Genomic DNA, 19,253 nt, shown 5'->3' with positions numbered 1-19,253 from the left:
GCCCATGCAAATAAGGTGCCCTCCGGCTGATTTTCTGAGCTTCAGCAGGATCAATACTGGAATGAGATATTGCGACCAGAGAATTTCTTCGGCACTACCAGAAGCCAATTTGCATCATCATCTTGGCATATTTTATTTTGAAACAGCTCCAAATATGATAGAAAACTAAATGAGTAAAGACAATGGCTTGGATTTTGCGATCAGTGATGACAGAACACTGACCTTGGAAAAAAGCTGCCCACAAAGATTTAGTAGGCTCTAGAGCACAGACTTCTTCACATCTGAAATCAGTTTCAATTTGGTCCCACCAACAGGCAATCTGTAGTTGGGCAAGCAGCAGGCAGGCTGATCAGCCAATCAGATTGAAAAATTTAGTTTAGAGATACAGCACTGAAACAGGCCCTTCGGCCCACCGAGTCTGTGCCGACCATCAACCACCCATTTATACTAATCCTGCACTAATCCCATATTCCTACCACATCCCCACCTGTCCCTATATTTCCCTACCACCTACCTATACTAGGGGCAATTTATAATGGCCAATTAACCTATCAACCTGCAAGTCTTTTGGCATGTGGGAGGAAACCGGAGCACCCGGAGGAAACCCACGCAGACACAGGGAGAACTTGCAAACTCCACACAGGCAGTAGCCGGAATTGAACCCGGGTCGCTGGAGCTGTGAGGCTGCGGTGCTAACCACTGCGCCACTGTGCCGCCCATCTCAGACAGCAAAGCAGAAAGTAAAAAGCAGGGAATATAAATCACATTTAAATCATCGTACAGAAAGTGAAATAAAGACTGGGACATACACATTGGGTTAAGGAATTTTTAAATGTTCTTCTGAGAGAATGCAACTCCACATATGTAAAATTAGTTTTTCAGGGCCTGTGAGGTTGTTCAATGGTAATTATGACTTAGTACACCATCAAAACTCAATTACTCCTAATTGAGCAAGGTTTAACATTTTCTTTTTTTTAAATAAATCGCAAGAATAATGTGTAAGTAATTGAAGTTCATGACATATCAGGGATTTCTAATGATTCTATCGGCAAAGACTGCAACAGTGCACCCTGTGAAGGAGCAGCAACATCTGGATTTCCATATTTAACTGTGCCTGTGCAGACGTCAGAAGTTGCTGTCAGTTTTACACAGTATTGATAGTGAGCACAGATAGTTTCACCATCATTACAACTGCAAATTCCAAGCCAATGATATAAACTGTATTCAGTTTGTTACTATTCAGATTTTAGCATGAAATGAACTGAAACTTCTTAGCAGACACACCAAGTGCTTTTAGAACATCTTCGAGGAGGCACTTTAAGGGATGACGTCCAGCATATAACTGTGTGTAGTGCGGGAACAAATGTGAAAGCTTGCATTTATTATTCTTGATGCGGGAAGTGTTGCAAAATTCCACAGAGCTCATTGTGGCTACTCAACCCAATAAAGCTGTAGAGATTATTAATTTTAAAAATAGTGGTAAATTTTAAATTAACAACCATATCAAAGCCACCATTACCCTAAAGTAAAATCAGCTTGGGAGAACAGCAATTCCTTGCTATTTTCAAATGCACTGCCCACTATCTAGCCTATTCAGAGATGTTAGTATTTGGAAATTGTATAACTCTTGCTAGAATGCATTAGATTTTATGATGTTGGCATCTATATTGTGCACAGAGTGAAAGCATGAGCAAATAGAAGCCATTTCCTTTTAATAATACACTGTCCCTCCCCTTTTTGGCCTTTCTCTGATCACAAAGGGGAAATGGGTAAACAAAAACCTTTTACAATAGCAAATAGTAAATTATCATCAAACTCACAGGGCAGTTTGGTGGCTAGCCATGGTGAGGAGTTTGGGACATAACCACTTTTTGTTGCAACAATAAGCAGTTGAACTCCAAGCGTGTAGTGAAGCGTGATGAAGGCTACCCCATCTGCTTCCGAATATCCCGAGGCGAATGAGGTCTGGTTGGTAAAAATCTCAATGAAGGCTTTACCCAAAGGCTGATGTGTACTGGAATCACTCACATGGACTTTTAACGTCACCTCTGGAAAAAAAACAGGAGGATACAGTAAGAAAGCACTGATCACCAAAAATTTAGATTGAAAAGGTATTTTTGTATTTTCTGTAAACATTAATTACCCACTTTAACTTATAAAATATATGACTTGTACCTGCTTGTTATGGTGCTCAGAAAGATGATCTGTAATACAACATAACAAGCGAGAGAGTACTTAATGTGCTTTTTAAAAAAAAAGTTGCAATGGTAAAAACAATACATGCGACAATAATGCACCTATAACAGCAGAAAGTTTAAACAGTATTAGTTACATTCAAAAAGGACAATGTCACCACACTTCAAGTTCTGTTAATCTTCTGCTACTTCATGCTAGTTTTTGGAATGACCCCTTCACGCAGAGTGATTCGTTAGCTTTATTAAGTGATGCTGCAATACATGTGCAAGGCAGAGGGAAAAAGCAGTTATCTACAGTTGAAGCACATTGCATTACGTGCACCGATTTCTATTTTCAACTATTTCCTGTCTCATGTCTTTTTCTTTAAGCCACTGGCCTTACCGCCTGGAGTCCAGCAGTCTTAAAGTTGAACTCTGCAGTTGCACACTACTTGTCGTCAGTTTTAATGCCCATTTTTTACATTTTTGAGATTCATAAAATGGGCTGGACTTTGCGATATTGGCGGGGCTCCCGGTACCGGGCCGAAAAGGGCTGCCGGCCAATCACAGGGCCAGCAGCTCAGCAGTGCCACCGCGAGCAATGGCAACTGCCGGTACTATAGAGGCCTTGCATCCAGGCCTATCGCTGGAGACCTGGAACTCAAGTAAGTGAGGCAGGGTTTCTGGGGCCAGTCCAAAAGGCCCTGGCGAGGAGGGCATGTAGTCCAGAAGGGGTGTCCTAGAGAGGTGGAATTTTTCCCGACAGGGGTCCTCCATGGGCCACAGATTGCCCACGGGAGGAGAGACACTGCCACTACCACCCCCACCAAGCCCACAGGGAGGGCGCCTCATAGTACTGGGTGACCTCCCGCTGTGATGGAGGACCCCACCCCCCCACAACTACCTCTGGTTAAATCCCAGTGGCGGGGGGGGGGAAAAGAGGCCCTTAAGTGGCTGTCAATAGGCTGCTTAGGGCCTCAATTGGCCTCTGGGCAGGAAGGCTGTCGTCGGCCTATACCGTCCCCGACAAAATCGCTTGCCATCAGGGAGGCAAAGGGCCCTCCATCCCCCCATCCCGTCGCAATTCTATGGCTACCCGCCCCCCGCCCCCCCACCCGCCTCTGACCCCGTCCAATAGGCAATAGGTGGGGAAAAAGACTTAATACAACTTTTCTTTTTACAGGAATTTTAGTTTCATTTTTATCAAATGTGATTTATTGCACGTACAGTGCAACCTTTATAAATGGACATTCAAAAAACAGACACTGAAAAGAAAAGACACTTGAGAGACCAAAAAACTTGCACGGTAATATACATGATGCATGCTGAGACCACGGACAGTTGCAAATTCTGAACTAAGGGCTGCCTTCAATGCACCAAGCCTTTTACAACTTAAACCACAGAACACGACCCATTGAAAACTTTCACATGATGACACTCAGCTCTACCTCACCACCATTTCTCTCAACTCCTCCACTGTTGCTAAATTTTCAGACTGCTGATCCAATATCCAGTACCGGATGAGCAGAAAGTTCTTCCAATTAAATATTGGGAAGACTGAAGCCATTGTTTTCCGTCCCCGCTCCAAACTCTGTTCCCTAGCTACCGACTCCATCTCCCTGGCAATAAGCCAGATGGTTTGCAACCTTGGTGTCACATTTGACCTCGAGATGTACTTTTGACCTCATATTTGCGCTATAACTAAGACCACCTATTTCCTCGTCGCCCTGTATTAGCTCATCTGTTGCTGAAACCCTCATTCATTCTTTCATTACCTCTATACTTAACTATTGCAATGCACTCCTGGCTGGTCTCCCACATTCTACTCTCTGTAAACTTGAGGTCATCCAAAACTCTGCTGCCCGTGTCTTAACTCATACCAATCCCATTCCCCTATCACCCAGATTCGCTGACCTACATTGGCTCCCGGTCAAGCAATGCCTTGATTTTAAAATTCTCATCCTTGTTTTCAAATCCCTCCATGGCCTCACCCCTCCATATTTCTGTAAATCTCCTCCAGCTCCACAACCTGCCAAGATATTTGCACTCCTCTAATTCTGGCCTCGTGTATCCCTGATTTTAATCACCACCATTGGTGGCCGCGCCTTCAGTTGTCTGGGCCCAAGCTCTGGAACACCCTACATCTCTCTGCCTCTACACCTCGCTTTCCCCCTTTAAGACACTCTTTAAAACCTACCTCTTTGACCAAGCTTTTGGTCATCGGACCTAATATCTCCTTTTGTGCCTCGGTGTCATACTTCGTTTTATAATGCTCCTGTGAAGCACCTAGGGATGTTTTACTACATTATAGATGCTATATAAATACAACAACTTCTTGTCGTTGTTAAAGAAATGGCTTTTGTGGAATGTGAGCTCTTTAACTAGCATCCACAGTGGCAGAGAAACCACTATTTCTGGCTTGCTATCCCACAGATAGAGCAGTTTCTCTGCCATTTTGGATGTTGGGTAAAGAACTCCCTATTCTACTGAACACTCCCGCCACCCACCCCGCCAAAAAAAGGACAGCTCATCCCTGTCCCTAAGCTGTCTGTAATTTACAGGTTTCTGTGTACTTCCTTAGTATGTGTTTCTCTTTAATAGGATCTCTTGTGCCCTTCTGGGTGGCAGATGTTAATACTATGGAACACTTGATATTCAGCATAAATTTCAGCACTCAGGTCAGGCACAGCATAGATCAGATTCCAGGTAAAACTATATCCTTACAATGAATAAACATGCCTTAACCCAACCCAAAAGAACTACCCTATGCTGCACAACAGTATAACCGTTCCATTTCACACTTGTGACTTTCATGTTATTTAGAAGGAAGGGAAAGAAAGATCAAAGCAAAAGAACAAACTTGCATTTGTGAAGTGCCTTTCGTAACCCCAGGGCATGCCAAAGTGCTTCACAGCCAATTAAGAACTTTTGAAGAGTAGTCTTTGTTGTAATGCAGGACTATATAATATTTTTATGCTGTAGACTCACCCATTAGGAACTGGGAGTGTATATACAGACACACAATACAGCCTTATATGTACTGTGACTTAGCCAGATGTGTACTTTGCAGACTAATTTAAAAAATACTTGTCAAATAAATTTCATATTGGCTATCAGGGGAAGGAACAAAAGTCTTCATCCATCAACTAGGGATGACATCCAGACCAGGTTCCAAAAGATGAGAGCACATTGTTCTGGTCCCCTGCCAAAATACCTAGCTCCAGCTTACTGTGCAGATTAAGTGCTGTTATGGTGCCTATTATGAATATTATGATTCTGGATAGGAAGTAAATTAAGTATGAGCATTTTCTTGTATGCTACTGTTCAAATTATTGCAGATTGTTTTTTTTTAAAAAGTGTAGCAATAAAAGACAGCATCCAGTACAGCAGCATAGTGGTTATGTTACAAGGCTAGTAATCCAAAGGCTTGGACTAACGATCAGAAGACATGAGGTCAAATCTCACCACAGTACTTGGGAATTTAAGTTCAGTTAATTAAATAAAATCGGAAATGAAAATCCAGTATTCGTAAAGGCGACCATAAATGATCACAAAAACCCATCCGATTTACAAATGTCCTACAGGCAAGGAAATCAGCCATCCTTACCCAATCTGGCCTACATGTGACTCCAAACCCATAGCAATGTGATTCACTCTTAACTGCTCTCTGAAATGACTTACCAAGTCACTCAGTTTTATCAAGCTATTACAAGAAACAAAAAGTATAAAAGCGGATGACGACTCAGCATCGACCTTGGCACCAGACACAACAAAGACACAACCAGCCCAGCTGATCCTGCGAAGTACTCAATAACATCTGAGGACTTATACCAGATTTGGGACAGCTGTCCCACAGACTAATCAAGCAACAGCCTGAGATAGTTATACTCACAAACTCATACTTTTCAGCCAACACCCCAGAATTATCCATCACCACCACTCGATAAACCCTGAGGTGATGGCACAGTCAGGGGGGAGTGGCTCTGGAAGTCTTCAACATTGACTCTGGACCCCATGAGGTCCCATGGCATCAGGTCCAACATGGGCAAGGAACCCTCCAGCTGAAACAGTACTCCTCCAGGTTGAACGCCACTTGGAAGAAGCACCGACAGGAACAAAGGCACAGAATGTACTCTGGTTGGGGACTTCAATATCCATTACCATGAGCGACTCGGTAGCACCACTATTGACCAAGCTGGCAGAGTCCTAAAGGACATATCTGCCAGACTTGGTTTGCAGCAGGTGCTCAGAGAACCAACATGAGGGAAAAAATCTACTTGAACTCATCTTTACTAATCTAACTGCTGCAGATGCATCTGTCCATGACATGATTGGTAGGAGTGATGCTTGTGGAGACAAAGTCCTGTCTTCACACAGAGGACACCCTCTATTGTGTTGTGCTGCACTACCACCATGCTAAATGGGATTCAGAATTGGATTAGCAGCTCAAAAGTGGGCATCCATGAGGCACTATATGTCAGCTACAGCAGAATTTTATTCCACCACAACCTGTAACCTCATGGCTTGAGATATCCCTCCTTAAGACAGAATGTTCTTCAAGACAATTGTATTGCCTTAGATTTTAAAAACTTAAACAAATATGCAAAAATCAAGGAACATGTGGCACAAATGAAAACACAGAGGATTCAACAGTATGGTAAAAGGAAAGCCACCACATGAACTCCCTAATGTCACTTTGTAATGTAGTTTTGGGTAAAAATACCCAGCCTTCCACTGTCCAACTTTTGACCTTGTGAATCACACAGTGTGAACCATATAGTATCAGGGAACAAAGTTTAAATCCACATTCAGATTAGGTTTAATATATCTCAAGTTGTTGGTTCCAACAGATCTAGGTGTTCTGATATGTCCAATGAGGTAGTAGTGTGAAAACCCTAGGTCCACAAAATTCAAAGACAAGCATCAGTGAATAAGAATGATAAATATAGAATAAAGCTGCTTGGCCTGTATGAGACAGATTGTCAGGACTCGGGGCTGTAGTGCAGGCTCTTCTACAGCAGCATATTTTCTTTGTATTTTTGGATTCATTTGTTTATTTATGTGAGAAAACTGAAAATAATCCCTTGAACCCTGCCAACTTAATGCAAAGTGAGAGAAGACACAAAAGGAGATTTTGGCAAGGGAGACACTGAATGATTATTCATCCTCTATAAATTTAACCTACAACAACCTAAACTTGCCCATTTCTCAGATTTCTTTGACCTGCTTTCCTTAGCCTCAAGCTCCTCATAGATTCTCCTATCCGTTTGACATGTGGGCACAATAGATCTTGCCACCTTTGAGGTCACAATCAGCAATAGGGCCATTTTGAATCACTTCATCACTTTTGCTGTACACATCCCCAGTCCACCTGATATTTCTAGCCTTTTTGGGAGAGGGGAGACGTGGAAGGAAACTACCTTAGTCTCCAGCAGCCCCTCGCACTCTCTTCTCTGGTGTCTGTGGCTTTCATTGCTTTACTCATTACGCGACTTGCCTCCGTCTTTGATACCCTTTGCCCCACCAATGTCCAGAGGTCTCCAACACACAACTGCTCCTTTAGAGTAACAGGCAGTTCAGTGGTCTCAAGTCTGTAAGTTGGAGACTACAGAACACTTGGCATAAAACTGGCCTATTACTGTCACATCTTGCTGAGCACCTTAAACAATGATGCCAAACCCCATTACTCCATCATCATTCCTTGAAGGAAAAGGCAACCTCATTGTCTTTTTGCTATCACTAGCGACCTTTTTAACCTCCCTATTACCCCAATTACAGAAGTGACAAGCTCACTGACCTCTTTCTTTTTAAAATCAAGAACATCCACTCAGCCATCTGTGCTTCCTGGATCCCTCACAGAATCACCCCAAACCACTCTCTGACACCAGTTTTAATTTGGGGTTTCATACCAGATCTTTTCCTCAGGTTCAGCATCACAGACCACTCCAGTAAATGAGCCCTTTCTTGCCAAATATCTGAGTAAATGTAGGAGACCAGGAATGAAGCAGATTAGAGAACCTTAGGTTAGCTTATGAGAAATACTGCACTTTCTCATTAATTACAGAAAGTGAAAGAACAAATGCTCAGACTGTGGCTTAGGCTATGCACTAAAGCTGAAGAGAAAACAGTAGTTTAGGAAAGGAATCCCAGAGAGTAGGGTCAGTGCAGCTGAAAGCTTTGCTACCAATGTTAGGAAAAGGGGTTGCATAAAAAAAGAGTAAGAGGATGGTGGGGGTGGAAATTAGGAGATACAAGGCTGGAATTGGTTGCAGATTAAGGTCGGCTGTGTTCTTGGGGGGAGGGGGTGTAAGGGATTTAAATCCAATGATTAAAACTTTGAAGTTGATGCGTTAGGAGACAGTAGTCAGTCAATGTGGGTTAGCAAAGACGGGGTTGACGGGCCAGCAGGAGTTGGTGCAGGACGGAATATTGTTACGACCAGATGAGCAATGTGTCTAGGGAGTCTCTTGCTGTCTTCACCTGGTTTTATTGTAACAGGGTTTAATTTTAAATACGCTGTGTTCTGAGCTATCCTTTTTGTGAATCCGTGTTTACAGTTTCCAATTATCAGGCAAATAACTGAGCACAAACAGGCTTTCTTTGGTTTAAAGGAGAAATATGAAATTTATTAAACCTTAACCCTAATATGGTTCTTGCCTGTGGATATACGACATGCTCGCGCTAGCATGCACAGGCGATATAAACATGCAAGGTAGGTTCAGAAAAGAGTAGATGGGATAAGTAGAACAGTTTGAGGCAATGTCTTCTTACTGTTTCCTGAGCTCGCCGTGGTCCTTAATTGAAGTTATATTCTTGCGTTTCGTTGGGGCCCAGTAAGTTTCTTAAAATTCTGTTCACGTGGCAAACCTTTCTCTCTTGGAGTTGCAAGTCTTTAATGGTTTCAGTTCCGAGAGATTGGCAGGCAGACAGGCAGGAGGTTTTCTTAGTTCCAGGAGAGCACACAGCGTTCTGCCTGGCAATTCCTTTGTCTGGGAGTTCAAATTCAAAAAGCTCCCAGGGTGCTCAGCAGGTTAGTCATGTGACTAGTTCCTTATATGGAACAGTCTCTTCATATCCCTTGCTGGAGGCCCAAATTGCTCTGCCCCAGCCAGCTAGCCATGTGACTAAAACTAGTCTGACCACTTCTGTGTATTGGAGAGCAACTGCAGAGTTTCCATTGTTTCAACATTGTCTGGTATGACGCTCGGGGCTTGCGATTTTAAGTTGTTGTTCATGTGGCGAAATAATGTGTGCCTAAGTCTTGGTAGGTGGGGGTTTGCCTGACACCTCCACACCCAGAGGTTTGAAGAAAATGGTGCATTTCATTACAGGGTTTGAGACAAATATAAGATACAGAAAGAAAACCACGCATTTCTCTCATTCATTCAGCACCCTTGAAGCTCATTAAAAATTGTCTGTTCTGGGGGGGCCAGGGCTGCTTTAATTCCCCTCTTTTTTTTCCCAGGAGTGTTAGTGGGGGGGTGGGTTTATCCTGAACTCCTTGACTCCTGCAAAGACTTTTGGCTTCAGGGAATGGGTGGTTCCATTTTCCTCTGACTGGGGGGGGGGGGGGGGGGCGGAGGAGTCTGTTACTCTCTCCTTTGTTCTCTGGGACACTCCTACCTGCAGGTATTTGTGCAGACGTAACTGCATTTTCCGGTGACCCTTCAACTAGTGAGGCATCACCCTCATGGTTTCTCTATCCCCTACAGGTCTCTCTTTGTCTCTGCAGGTTCCTGTAAATGCTGTTAGCAACTCTGGTGGGGTGCTTCTTGAGTCTGTATTTACATAGGAGGATGTGGGGTCTAACGTTTCACATTTTTCTGGGTTGGCTCTCATCCAGGATTCTTCCTGGACTTCCTTTAACCTGCCCTCTGGGTCACTTCTTCCCCTTCTCTTTCTAAACTTTTGCCAGCCATGTGCCTGCCTGTCCCCTTTTGTTCTTGGCAGGGGTCCCTTACAGTTCACCATCCCTCCGCTGGAGGGTCCTCCTAATACTGGTATGGGACTTAGGGGTGCAGGTTTCACTGTAGGTTGGGGTTTCCCCTCAACCTGACATATGTGGCAACTCCTGCAATACTCCACCACATCTTTGTGGAGTTTTGGCCAGTCAAACTGCTGTCTTATGCGGGTTTTGGTCTTTCGTATACCGGCATGTACAGCTACTATAGTCTCGTGGGCCCTCCTTAATATTTCTCCCCCGTACCTCTGTGGCACCACAAACTGCTGAATGACTGTCCACTCCTTGTCCTCAGGTCTGTGAGGAGAACTCCATTTCCTCATCAGTACCTCAGTCTTTAAATAGTAGCAATCAGGGACTCCCTCTGCTTCACTTTCAGACTGGAGAGCCTGTGCTAACTCTCGCAATACTAGGTTAGCTCACTGAGCCTCACCTAAGGAAAATCCATTTAATTAATACCCTGGGTCTCCTGACTTTCCAAAGAAAGTCTCGGCCAGGCAGATCTCATGGTCATTTGCCTGCAGTGCCAATGCAGTCTCCTCTGGGGAAGCTGGTTTGATCATGGCCTGACCTATTACACATTCAGGGACCCTGCAGGAGACCGTCTCCTGCCACCGCCCTGTCTCTGTGACTTCCTGCGGTCTTTCACTACTGGGGGGGCTACCACCTTCATCCCTGCCAGATCATTACCTAGGAGCAGGTCAACACTGTCCACAGGCAAACTAGGGACAATCCCTACTGTCACCGGTCCAGAAACTAGGTCGCACTCCAGGTGCACCTGGTGTACAGGTACAGACATACACTGCCTCCAATACCATTTCACCACCATTTTCTGTTCACTGCCCTCTCTGGGGGAAAGGTCAGGCCTTTTCCCAGTAAAAGGGATCTGGTGGCCCATGTCCCTGAGGATCACTATGGGCTTGCTTGCCCCACTCAAGGGATATGGGATACTTTCCCTTCAGATACAAAACCCTGGTAACCTTCAGGAATCCTATTAATTTTTCCTGCATTGGCTGCAGTAAGCTTCCTGCGTTGCACTCACACTGCAGTCAAAGCCACAGCCCGTTACGTGTTTTCCATTAGGCCCTTGTCTTCATTGAGCGGGTGTGTCCTGACTAACCCTACTTGTTTCCCCTTTAATTTCCAGCAGTCAGCTTTTAAATGCCCTACCTTGTTACAGTGGAAGCACACAGGTCTCCAGGTCTCACTCTTCTCCCAGCACCTTCCTTTTTTGCTGGAGGAGGGCCCCCTGTGTCTCCTGCTTTCCTTTCTCTTCCAGGACTGCCTGGGCTTCTATCACCTTCACACCCTTTGTCCTTTTCAGATTTGTGGGGGTGATCAGGAAAGGTTCTCCCCTGGGAAACCGACTTTGTAGATTCAAGAAAATTCATCAGCCAGAATGGCTCCCTGAACCTGCTGCTCCTCGACATGAGTTTTTATTGAGAATGGGAGAGAGTTTTTAAATTCCTCTAACAGGATTACTTCTCTGATAGTATCATAGCTGTATTGTACTTTTAAAGCCCTCAGCCACCCGTCAAAAGCCAGCTGCTTGCTTCTTTCAAACTCCAGATAGGTTTGAATGGCTTGTTGTTTGAGGGTTCTAAACTTCTGACGGTAGGCTTCTGGTACTAATTCGTATGCCCCGAGGATAGCATTTTTGGTCAGTTCGTAGTTTGATCAAATCTCATCTGGCAGCGCAGAATAGACATCATGGGCTTTTCCAGTTAGTTTGCTTTGCAGTAAAAGAGACCAGGTCTCAGCTGGCCATTTTAGCTGCCTTGCCAGTTTCTCGAAAGACACGAAAAAAGCTTCCACATCTTACTCATTGAATTTTGGAATCAATTGGGTGAGTTTTAATAATTTTATATCCAACCTGAATTCTGATCCTCTATATTGGCCATGCTTTCACTAGGGTTACTCTGTCACCCCCTAGCTAACTCAAGCCGCCGTAACACTCTTTCTTCGCACTGAAGGGGTTAAGTAGAAACAAGTTGAGTTTTAGAAAAGCATCTCAGCAGAATTTAACAGTCAGGTTGAGAAAAGAAACAAACATGCTGCTAGGGTAAAGGACAAGATTAGGGAGCGAAGGTTGCAGCTGAGACCGCGAGGCCACTATTTCCGTGGAAGGTTGGTGTAATGGGAAACAAAGAGAAAAGACTAACAGTTGACAACAGTTTGGAGCCATCTGGTATGTGTATTGATAAGGCTGAGGAAGTGTGCTCATTGGAATGCGTAATCAATCACCATTGTTTTAATTAAAGTTTATGGTCAATCATATCAATCATCCGTTGGTTAAACACACTGTATGATAAGAACAGTATATATGTCTGTGCTCCTGAATGTAAAGTTAAAGTATTATCTTGGAATACCTGAGGTAGTATCTCTCCCTGCATATGCTTGAATAAATTGATTGAACCCATACCCGAGTCTCCTCGTGTGGTGATTGTCCCACAACAGCATTCTTTTTGGAATTTCCTTTCTCTCTCTCTCTCATACCTTCTCCTGTCTTTCTTTCTCTTCACGTTCCATTTGGAAGGCTATTTCTTTCTCCCTCTCCTGCCTCTCTCGGTCTTTTTCTATTTCCTCTAAATTCAAGTTTCCTCAGTTCCAATTGTATCTTTACTAACACTACCCTGTCGGATTCTGCTTCTAAGCCTGTTCCTACTTCTTCAGATTAGAGGGAAAAATGGTTGGCCACTAGCCTTAGAAGTTCAGACTTCCAAGCCTTGCCACGTACAGTGATGCCACACTGCTCAGCCATTTTTCTCAACTCCTCCACAGACAGTGTTTTTAACTTATCCCAAGTTACTTCATCCTGTCTTGGAGCGCTACTCACTTCAGTTGCAGACATGTTGGTATCAATCACACACAACCACAAGAAAACCTGTAACAATTTGCTCTTTTTGATTGGGAACAATTTGGCTTCCCATTTCAATTTAACTCGTTTGTTTGTGGGTAACAATCCAGACGCTCGCACCCAATTTCTGTTACGACCAGGTGAGCAATGTGTCTAGGGAGTCTTTTGCTGTCTTTACCTGGTCTTATTGTAACAAGGTTTTAATTTTAATTACACTGTACTTAAACTGTATACTCTGAGTACTGTCTGTGCGGAGTTTGCAAGTTCTCCCTGTGACCGCGTGGGTTTCCGCCGGGTGCTCCAGTTTTTCCTCCCACAGTCAAAGACTTGCAGGTTGATAGGTAAATTGGCCATTGTAAATTGCCCCTAGTGTAGGTAGGTGGTAGGAAAATTGAGGGAAGGTGGGGATATGGTAGGGAATATGGGATTAATGTTGGATTAGTGTAAATGGGTGGTTAATGGTTGGCATAGATTCGGTGGGCTGAAGGGCCTGTTTCAGTGCTGTATCTCTCTATGACTCTATGACTGTGTTTTGAGCTCCCTTTTTCGTGAATCAGTGTTAACAGTTTCCAATTACCAGGCAAATAACTGAGCACAAACAGGCTTTCTTTGGTTTAAAGGAGAAAGATGAAAGTTATTAAACCTTAACCTTAATTCTAATATGGTTTATGCCTGCGGATATACGATGCGCTCACGGTAGCATGCACATGCGATATAAACATGCAAGATAGGGACAGAAAAGAATGGAAGAGATAAGTAGAACAGTCTGAGACAATATCTTATTACTGTTTCTCGAGCTCGCGGTAGTCCTTAGTTGAAGTTATATTCTTGCGTTTCCTTGGGGCCCAGTATTTTTCTTAAAACTTTGTTCACATGGCAAACCTTTCTCTCTTGGAGTTGCAAGTCTTCAATGGTTTCAATTCCCTGAAAGATAGGCAGGCAGATGTTCGTAGTTGCAGGAGAGCACATGGGGGTTCTGCCTGGCAATTCCTTCATTTGGGAGTTCAAATTCAAAAAGCTCCCAGGGTGCTCAGCAGGTTAGTTACGTGATTAGTTCCTTATATGGAACAGTCTCTTCACATTGCTTGTTGGAGCCTCAAATTTCTCTGCTGCAGCCAGCTAGCCATGTGACTAAAACTAGTCCGACCACTTCTGTGTATTGGAGAGCAACTACAGAGTTTCCATTGTTTCAACATTGTCTGGTATGATGCAAATGTCCTTCCACTCAGGGCTTGCGATTTTAAGTTTCTGTCCATGTGGCAAAATAATGTGTGCCTTAGTCTTGGCAGGTGGGGGTTTGCCTGACAATATCTAATGTCATTTTGCTTTCTTGCAAAAGGACTTTCTCCGACATCCTTCTACTGCCTTTAACAAAAAATTCTCCCTTCAATCAAGTAGTCAGTTTCCTCCAGCCAAACTCCTTTGGTTTGTTTGTCTTCTACCAAACTACGCCTCACACTCTTCTTCTTAGGCAGTCCCTCGGGAACGAGGATGACTTTCTTCCATTCCAGGGTTGTGGGTCCTAATGACAGAATAGTCCAATTCTGGATCCGCACACTCTGCTACAGGTGGGGCAGGTGGTGTTTGGTGAGGCGAGTGAATGGGATGCTCGGATTTCCGAACGCTCCTTCCGCTGTTTGCACTTGGTTGCTGCCTGGGCATGTCAATGTTGTGCGAACTGGCTGGCACCTTCGCGGATGCTTCTCTATCTTGGGCAGTGTCGGGAAAGAGATTCCCATGAATCAATGGAGATGTCACATTTTTTCAGGGAGGCTTTAAGGACATCCTTGCAGCGTTTCCTCTGCACTCCTGGTTAGCTTCTTGCCATGACAGAGCTCGGAGTAGAAAACTTGTTCTGGGAGTCTTGTGTCAGGCATGCAGATGATGTGGCCCGCCCAGCGTAACTGACTAGCCATGACCAGTCTCTCAATACTGGGGATGTTGACTTGAGAGAGGACACTGATATTAGAGTGCCTGTCCTGCCGCTGAATTTGCGGGATCTTTTGGAGGTACCACTGCTGATATGTCTCCGGGGCTTTGAGATGTCTGCTGTATAGTGTCCATGTTTCCGACGCATACAAGAGAGCAGGTAACACTGCGACCCAGTAGACCATGAGCTTGGTGCCAGGTTTGAGGTCTTTGTCGTCAAACTCTTTTCCTCAGACGACCGAAGGCTGCTTGGCACATTGGAGGCGACGCTGAGTTTCGTCGTCGATGTCTGCCTTTGCTGAGAGGAGGCTCCCAAGGTATGAGAAGTGATCCACACTGTCCAGTGGCTCGCTGTGGATCTTGATGGTTGGGGGGCAGTGTTGCATTGCGGGAGTAGGCTGGTAGAGCTGGTTATAGCTAAAGGTAGCTCTTGGGCAGTCAGTTCCCTAGGGAACTCCTCATTGTTCACATCTAACCGTGGCCATCTGCTGCCATCCAATGCTCTTTCTCCCCACTAAATCCTCTCTTCTGCTGTTTAAGTTCCCCTGATTTTAACAGTGGGTGCATTTTTAGCCTAAATTTCAAGTTGTTAGTTTAAACAGCCTCTGTCTGCTGGTACAAACCCCAACCCCCAACCTTACCTTGTGAGTTCCAGTAAAGATTTGGATAAAACCTGGATGCGTTTTTTCTCTCCAATCTGGCTTCAAATTCCTGACTTCACTGGACATCAATATCATGTTTCTGCTCTGGACTGTATTGGAAAAATGTAAGACTCTGTTTCTGTGCTGCCTTTTTGTGTATTTCTGATCTGTGAACTGTGGAAAAGATCTGGAAAAAATCTACATCTAGATCTTCTTTGAAACTTAACTTTGAATTTCTGGATTTACCTCAACTCCTCACACTATTAGAGCACTCACACACATTGCGACATGAGGAAAAACATACAAGTTGTGACTTGACAATTCGATGTCATTCATAAATTATAACTGTCCCTCCGTTCTTCCCATTTCATCTACTCAGTAATTGCAAATAGATTTCAGCAGTGCTTACTGATAAAAACTGGTGAAACCATAGCAACACTGTTTGCTCTTGGAATATGGAAGTGTGAATGAAAAAAGCCTCATGAAGAGCACATGCAACATAACCAGGGAGCTCCACTCAACCCACCCTTTTTGATTCGATATGCTGAGACCACATTATACTCAAGGGAGGGGGGTTATTATAACCATAGCAACATAAAGGTTAATTATCACAAACTACAAAGCAGGAGCTGTAATAGGAGCTGCAAGATGACAGATTGCCAACGCAACAAAGGGAAAGCCTGCAGAGAAACACTGAACAAAGAAAAACTGACAGTGGGTAAACATTCCAGAGGCTGTGAAGATGCAGTATAATGCAAAAAAAAACCCAGGCCCAATAATGCCCAACCAGGGTTTGAAAAGAATGCAAGTTTGGGAGTTAGTGCAGTAAAATCTTGCAATACACAGATGGCAGAACACTGCTGACTTTGCAGAAATGAGCGGCACCTTCAGATGAAAAGGTCATATTCCACCAAAGCGACAAAGTTTTACAAAGTTTTTAAAAACAAATTTCAGTCTCACTTCTACCTCGCAAGGGAAGAAATAGTTGAGGCTCTAACCATCATTTTCCAATCCTCTCTGGTTACAGGCATGGTGCCGGAAAACTGGAAGTCTGCTAATGTTGTACATTGTTTAAAAAGGGAAGAAGGGATAACCCAAGTAATTACAGGCCAGTCAATCTAACCTTGGTGGTGGGCACTTTATTGGAAACAAAATCACAGTGGCGCAGTGGTTAGCACTGCAGCCTCACAGCTCCAGCGACCCGGGTTCAATTCTGGGTACTACCTGTGTGGAGTTTGCAAGTTCTCCCTGTGTCTGCGTGGGTTTCCTCCGGGTGCTCCGGTTTCCTCCCACATGCCAAAGACTTGCAGGTTGATAGGTTAATTGGCCATTATAAATTGCCCCTAGTATAGGTAGGTGGTAGGGGAAATATAGGGACAGGTGGGAATGTGGTAGGAATATGGGATTAGTGTAGGATTAGTATAAATGGGTGGTTGATGGTCGGCACAGACTCGGTGGGCCGAAGGGCCTGTTTCAGTGCTGTATCTCTAAACTAAACTATAAATCATTTAGATTAGAATAGATTATCAAAAACAGCATGGATTTGTTTAGGGAAGGTCATGCTTGACTAACACGATAAAATTTTTTGAAGAGGTAACAAGGAGTGTCGATGAGGGTTGCGTATTTGATTGGTCTACATGGGTTTTAGCAAGGCTTTTGACAAGGTCCCACATGGCAGACTGGCCAGAAAATTAAAAGCTCATGGGATCCAAGAGAATCCAAAATTGGCTCAGTGACAGGAAGCAAAGGATAATGGTCGACGGGTGTTATTGTGACTAGAAGGCTGTTTCCAGTGGGTTCTGCAGCTCTCAGTACTGGGTCCCTTACTTTTTGTGGTATATATCAATGATTTAGACTTATATATAGGTGGCATAACAGTTTGCAGATGATACAAAATTGTCCATGTGGTTGATAATGAGGAAGAAATAAATGGACTGATCATGTGGGCAAAAATGTGGCAAACAGAATTCAATCTGGAGAAGTGTGAGGTAATGTATTTGGGGAGGAAAAACAAAGCAAGGGAATATACAATAAATGGTAGGATACTGAAATGTAGACAAACAGAGGGACCTTGGACTATATGTCTACAGATTCCTGAAGGTAGCAGGATAGATAAGGTGGTGCTGAAGGCATACAAGATACTTTCCTTTATTGGCTGAGGCACAGAGGTTATGCTAGGTTGTGTATAAAACACTAACGACCATAGCTGGAGTACTGCATACAGTTTCTGGTCACCTCATTACAGGAAGGATGTGATCATACTAGAGACTGTGCAGGAGAGATTTATAAGAATGCTGCCAGGAATGGAGAATTTTAGCTATGAGGAAAGTTTGGATAGGCTGGAGTTGCTTTCTTTGGAAGAGAGAAGGCCGAGGGGAGATTTACATTAGGTGCATATAATTACGAGGGTCCTAGATGGAGTGGATAGTAAGGACTTATTTCCGTTAGCTGAGAGGTAAATAACCAGGGGACACAGATTTAAAGTAATTAATTGGTAGAAGGATTAGAGGGGAGTTGAGTATTGTTTTTCATCCAGAGGGTGGGGCGGTCTGGAAATCACTGCTTGAAAAGGTGATAGAGGCAGAATCCTCAATGCATTAAAAAACACTTGGATATGCAATTGAGGTGCTGTAACCTACAGGGCTACAGATCAAGAGCTGGAATATGGGATTAGGCTGGTGTTACAGCCATGTGGTGAGGTTTGCGGGGAGGGGGGGGGGGGGGGGTTCCCACTGTACAACTCCCACCTGACCGCAGCAACTATATTTTGTCAAATAAACAGACAGCGACAGGTTTTCTTGTTTATTGATCAATACACATTATCCCGAAATTGTCGCAACCGCTCATGCATTACTTAGCACACACACATGCACACATGAACATAGGGACAGATGGAGGGGAAAAAAGGGGGTAAGTAGTTAAAAGTAGGGGGTAGGTTTCAGGGGAGATCATGGTAAACCTGTTGAATTCTCTCGGAAATCAAGTTATCTTTGGTTGCACGCCTGAGGTGATTGTTGATTTCTCTTGGTTGAAAGTTCAGTTGAAATCAGTGGATTACTTCTAGTTCACTGCTGTATAGTGTAGATGCAGAATTCTGCAGCAGGACATGTGCCTTCCGGTTTGTTGCAAACAAGCTTCTGGATGCTGACTTCTGTCCTCTTGGGTGTCTCTCTCTCTTGGCTGCTTTTTAAGATAAAGTTGTGTTACTTCTCACCTCCTGGTAGGAGACACTTTGGTCTCTCCCTCATGATGATCGCACAATGGCCCAGGACATGGCTACTTCAGACTTTCTTTGTTTCAGAAGACGACATTCAATTTCAGAATATTTTAAGATGAGTGTAGGATGGATACAATTGACACCTCTTAGCTTTGAAGATTTTCCTTTCCCCATGTCAGACAATTTGAATATACAAAGGCCAAGTCCTTTTTTCTTCGGTGGCCATTTTGGAACATGGTTCACTTTTTAAAAGGTCCATTTCTTTTTTAAAAAGACAAAGTCAGTTTTTATAACTCTTCAGATTTTGTCCATAATTTGCATCATTGCACTTCTTGTGTGCTTGACACTGGCTAGGTCTTTTTCAGCCTCATGGACACGATGAGCACGTGGCCTTCTTCTGTGAAAGAAATCTTTCTATGTTTCTACCTTTGTACCAACATCTAGTTTCTAAATACTGAAAAGAGTTGATCATCAT

At 43.9% G+C, this 19,253-nt stretch overlaps 1 protein-coding gene across 2 annotated transcripts in view; it reads right to left on the bottom strand.

The window, feature by feature from the left end:
- Positions 1-19,253, bottom strand: part of fam171a1 (family with sequence similarity 171 member A1) — a 263,890-nt gene that overhangs the window by 94,692 nt on the left and 149,945 nt on the right. Inside the window, exon 2 of one of the 2 annotated variants that reach the window (XM_068012841.1) lies at positions 1,821-2,048. The exons of the other annotated variant lie outside the window; for it this stretch is intronic. Within the exon in view, the coding sequence (XP_067868942.1) occupies positions 1,821-2,048 (228 nt within the window). The remainder of the gene's footprint in view (positions 1-1,820; positions 2,049-19,253) is intronic. 2 annotated transcript variants of the gene reach the window in all.

This window comes from Heterodontus francisci, chromosome 2 (genome assembly GCF_036365525.1).
Source record: "Heterodontus francisci isolate sHetFra1 chromosome 2, sHetFra1.hap1, whole genome shotgun sequence".
Lineage (NCBI taxonomy): Eukaryota > Metazoa > Chordata > Chondrichthyes > Heterodontiformes > Heterodontidae > Heterodontus > Heterodontus francisci.
Note: the sequence above shows the minus strand (reverse complement) of the source record. Positions and strands in the feature narration are given on the sequence as shown.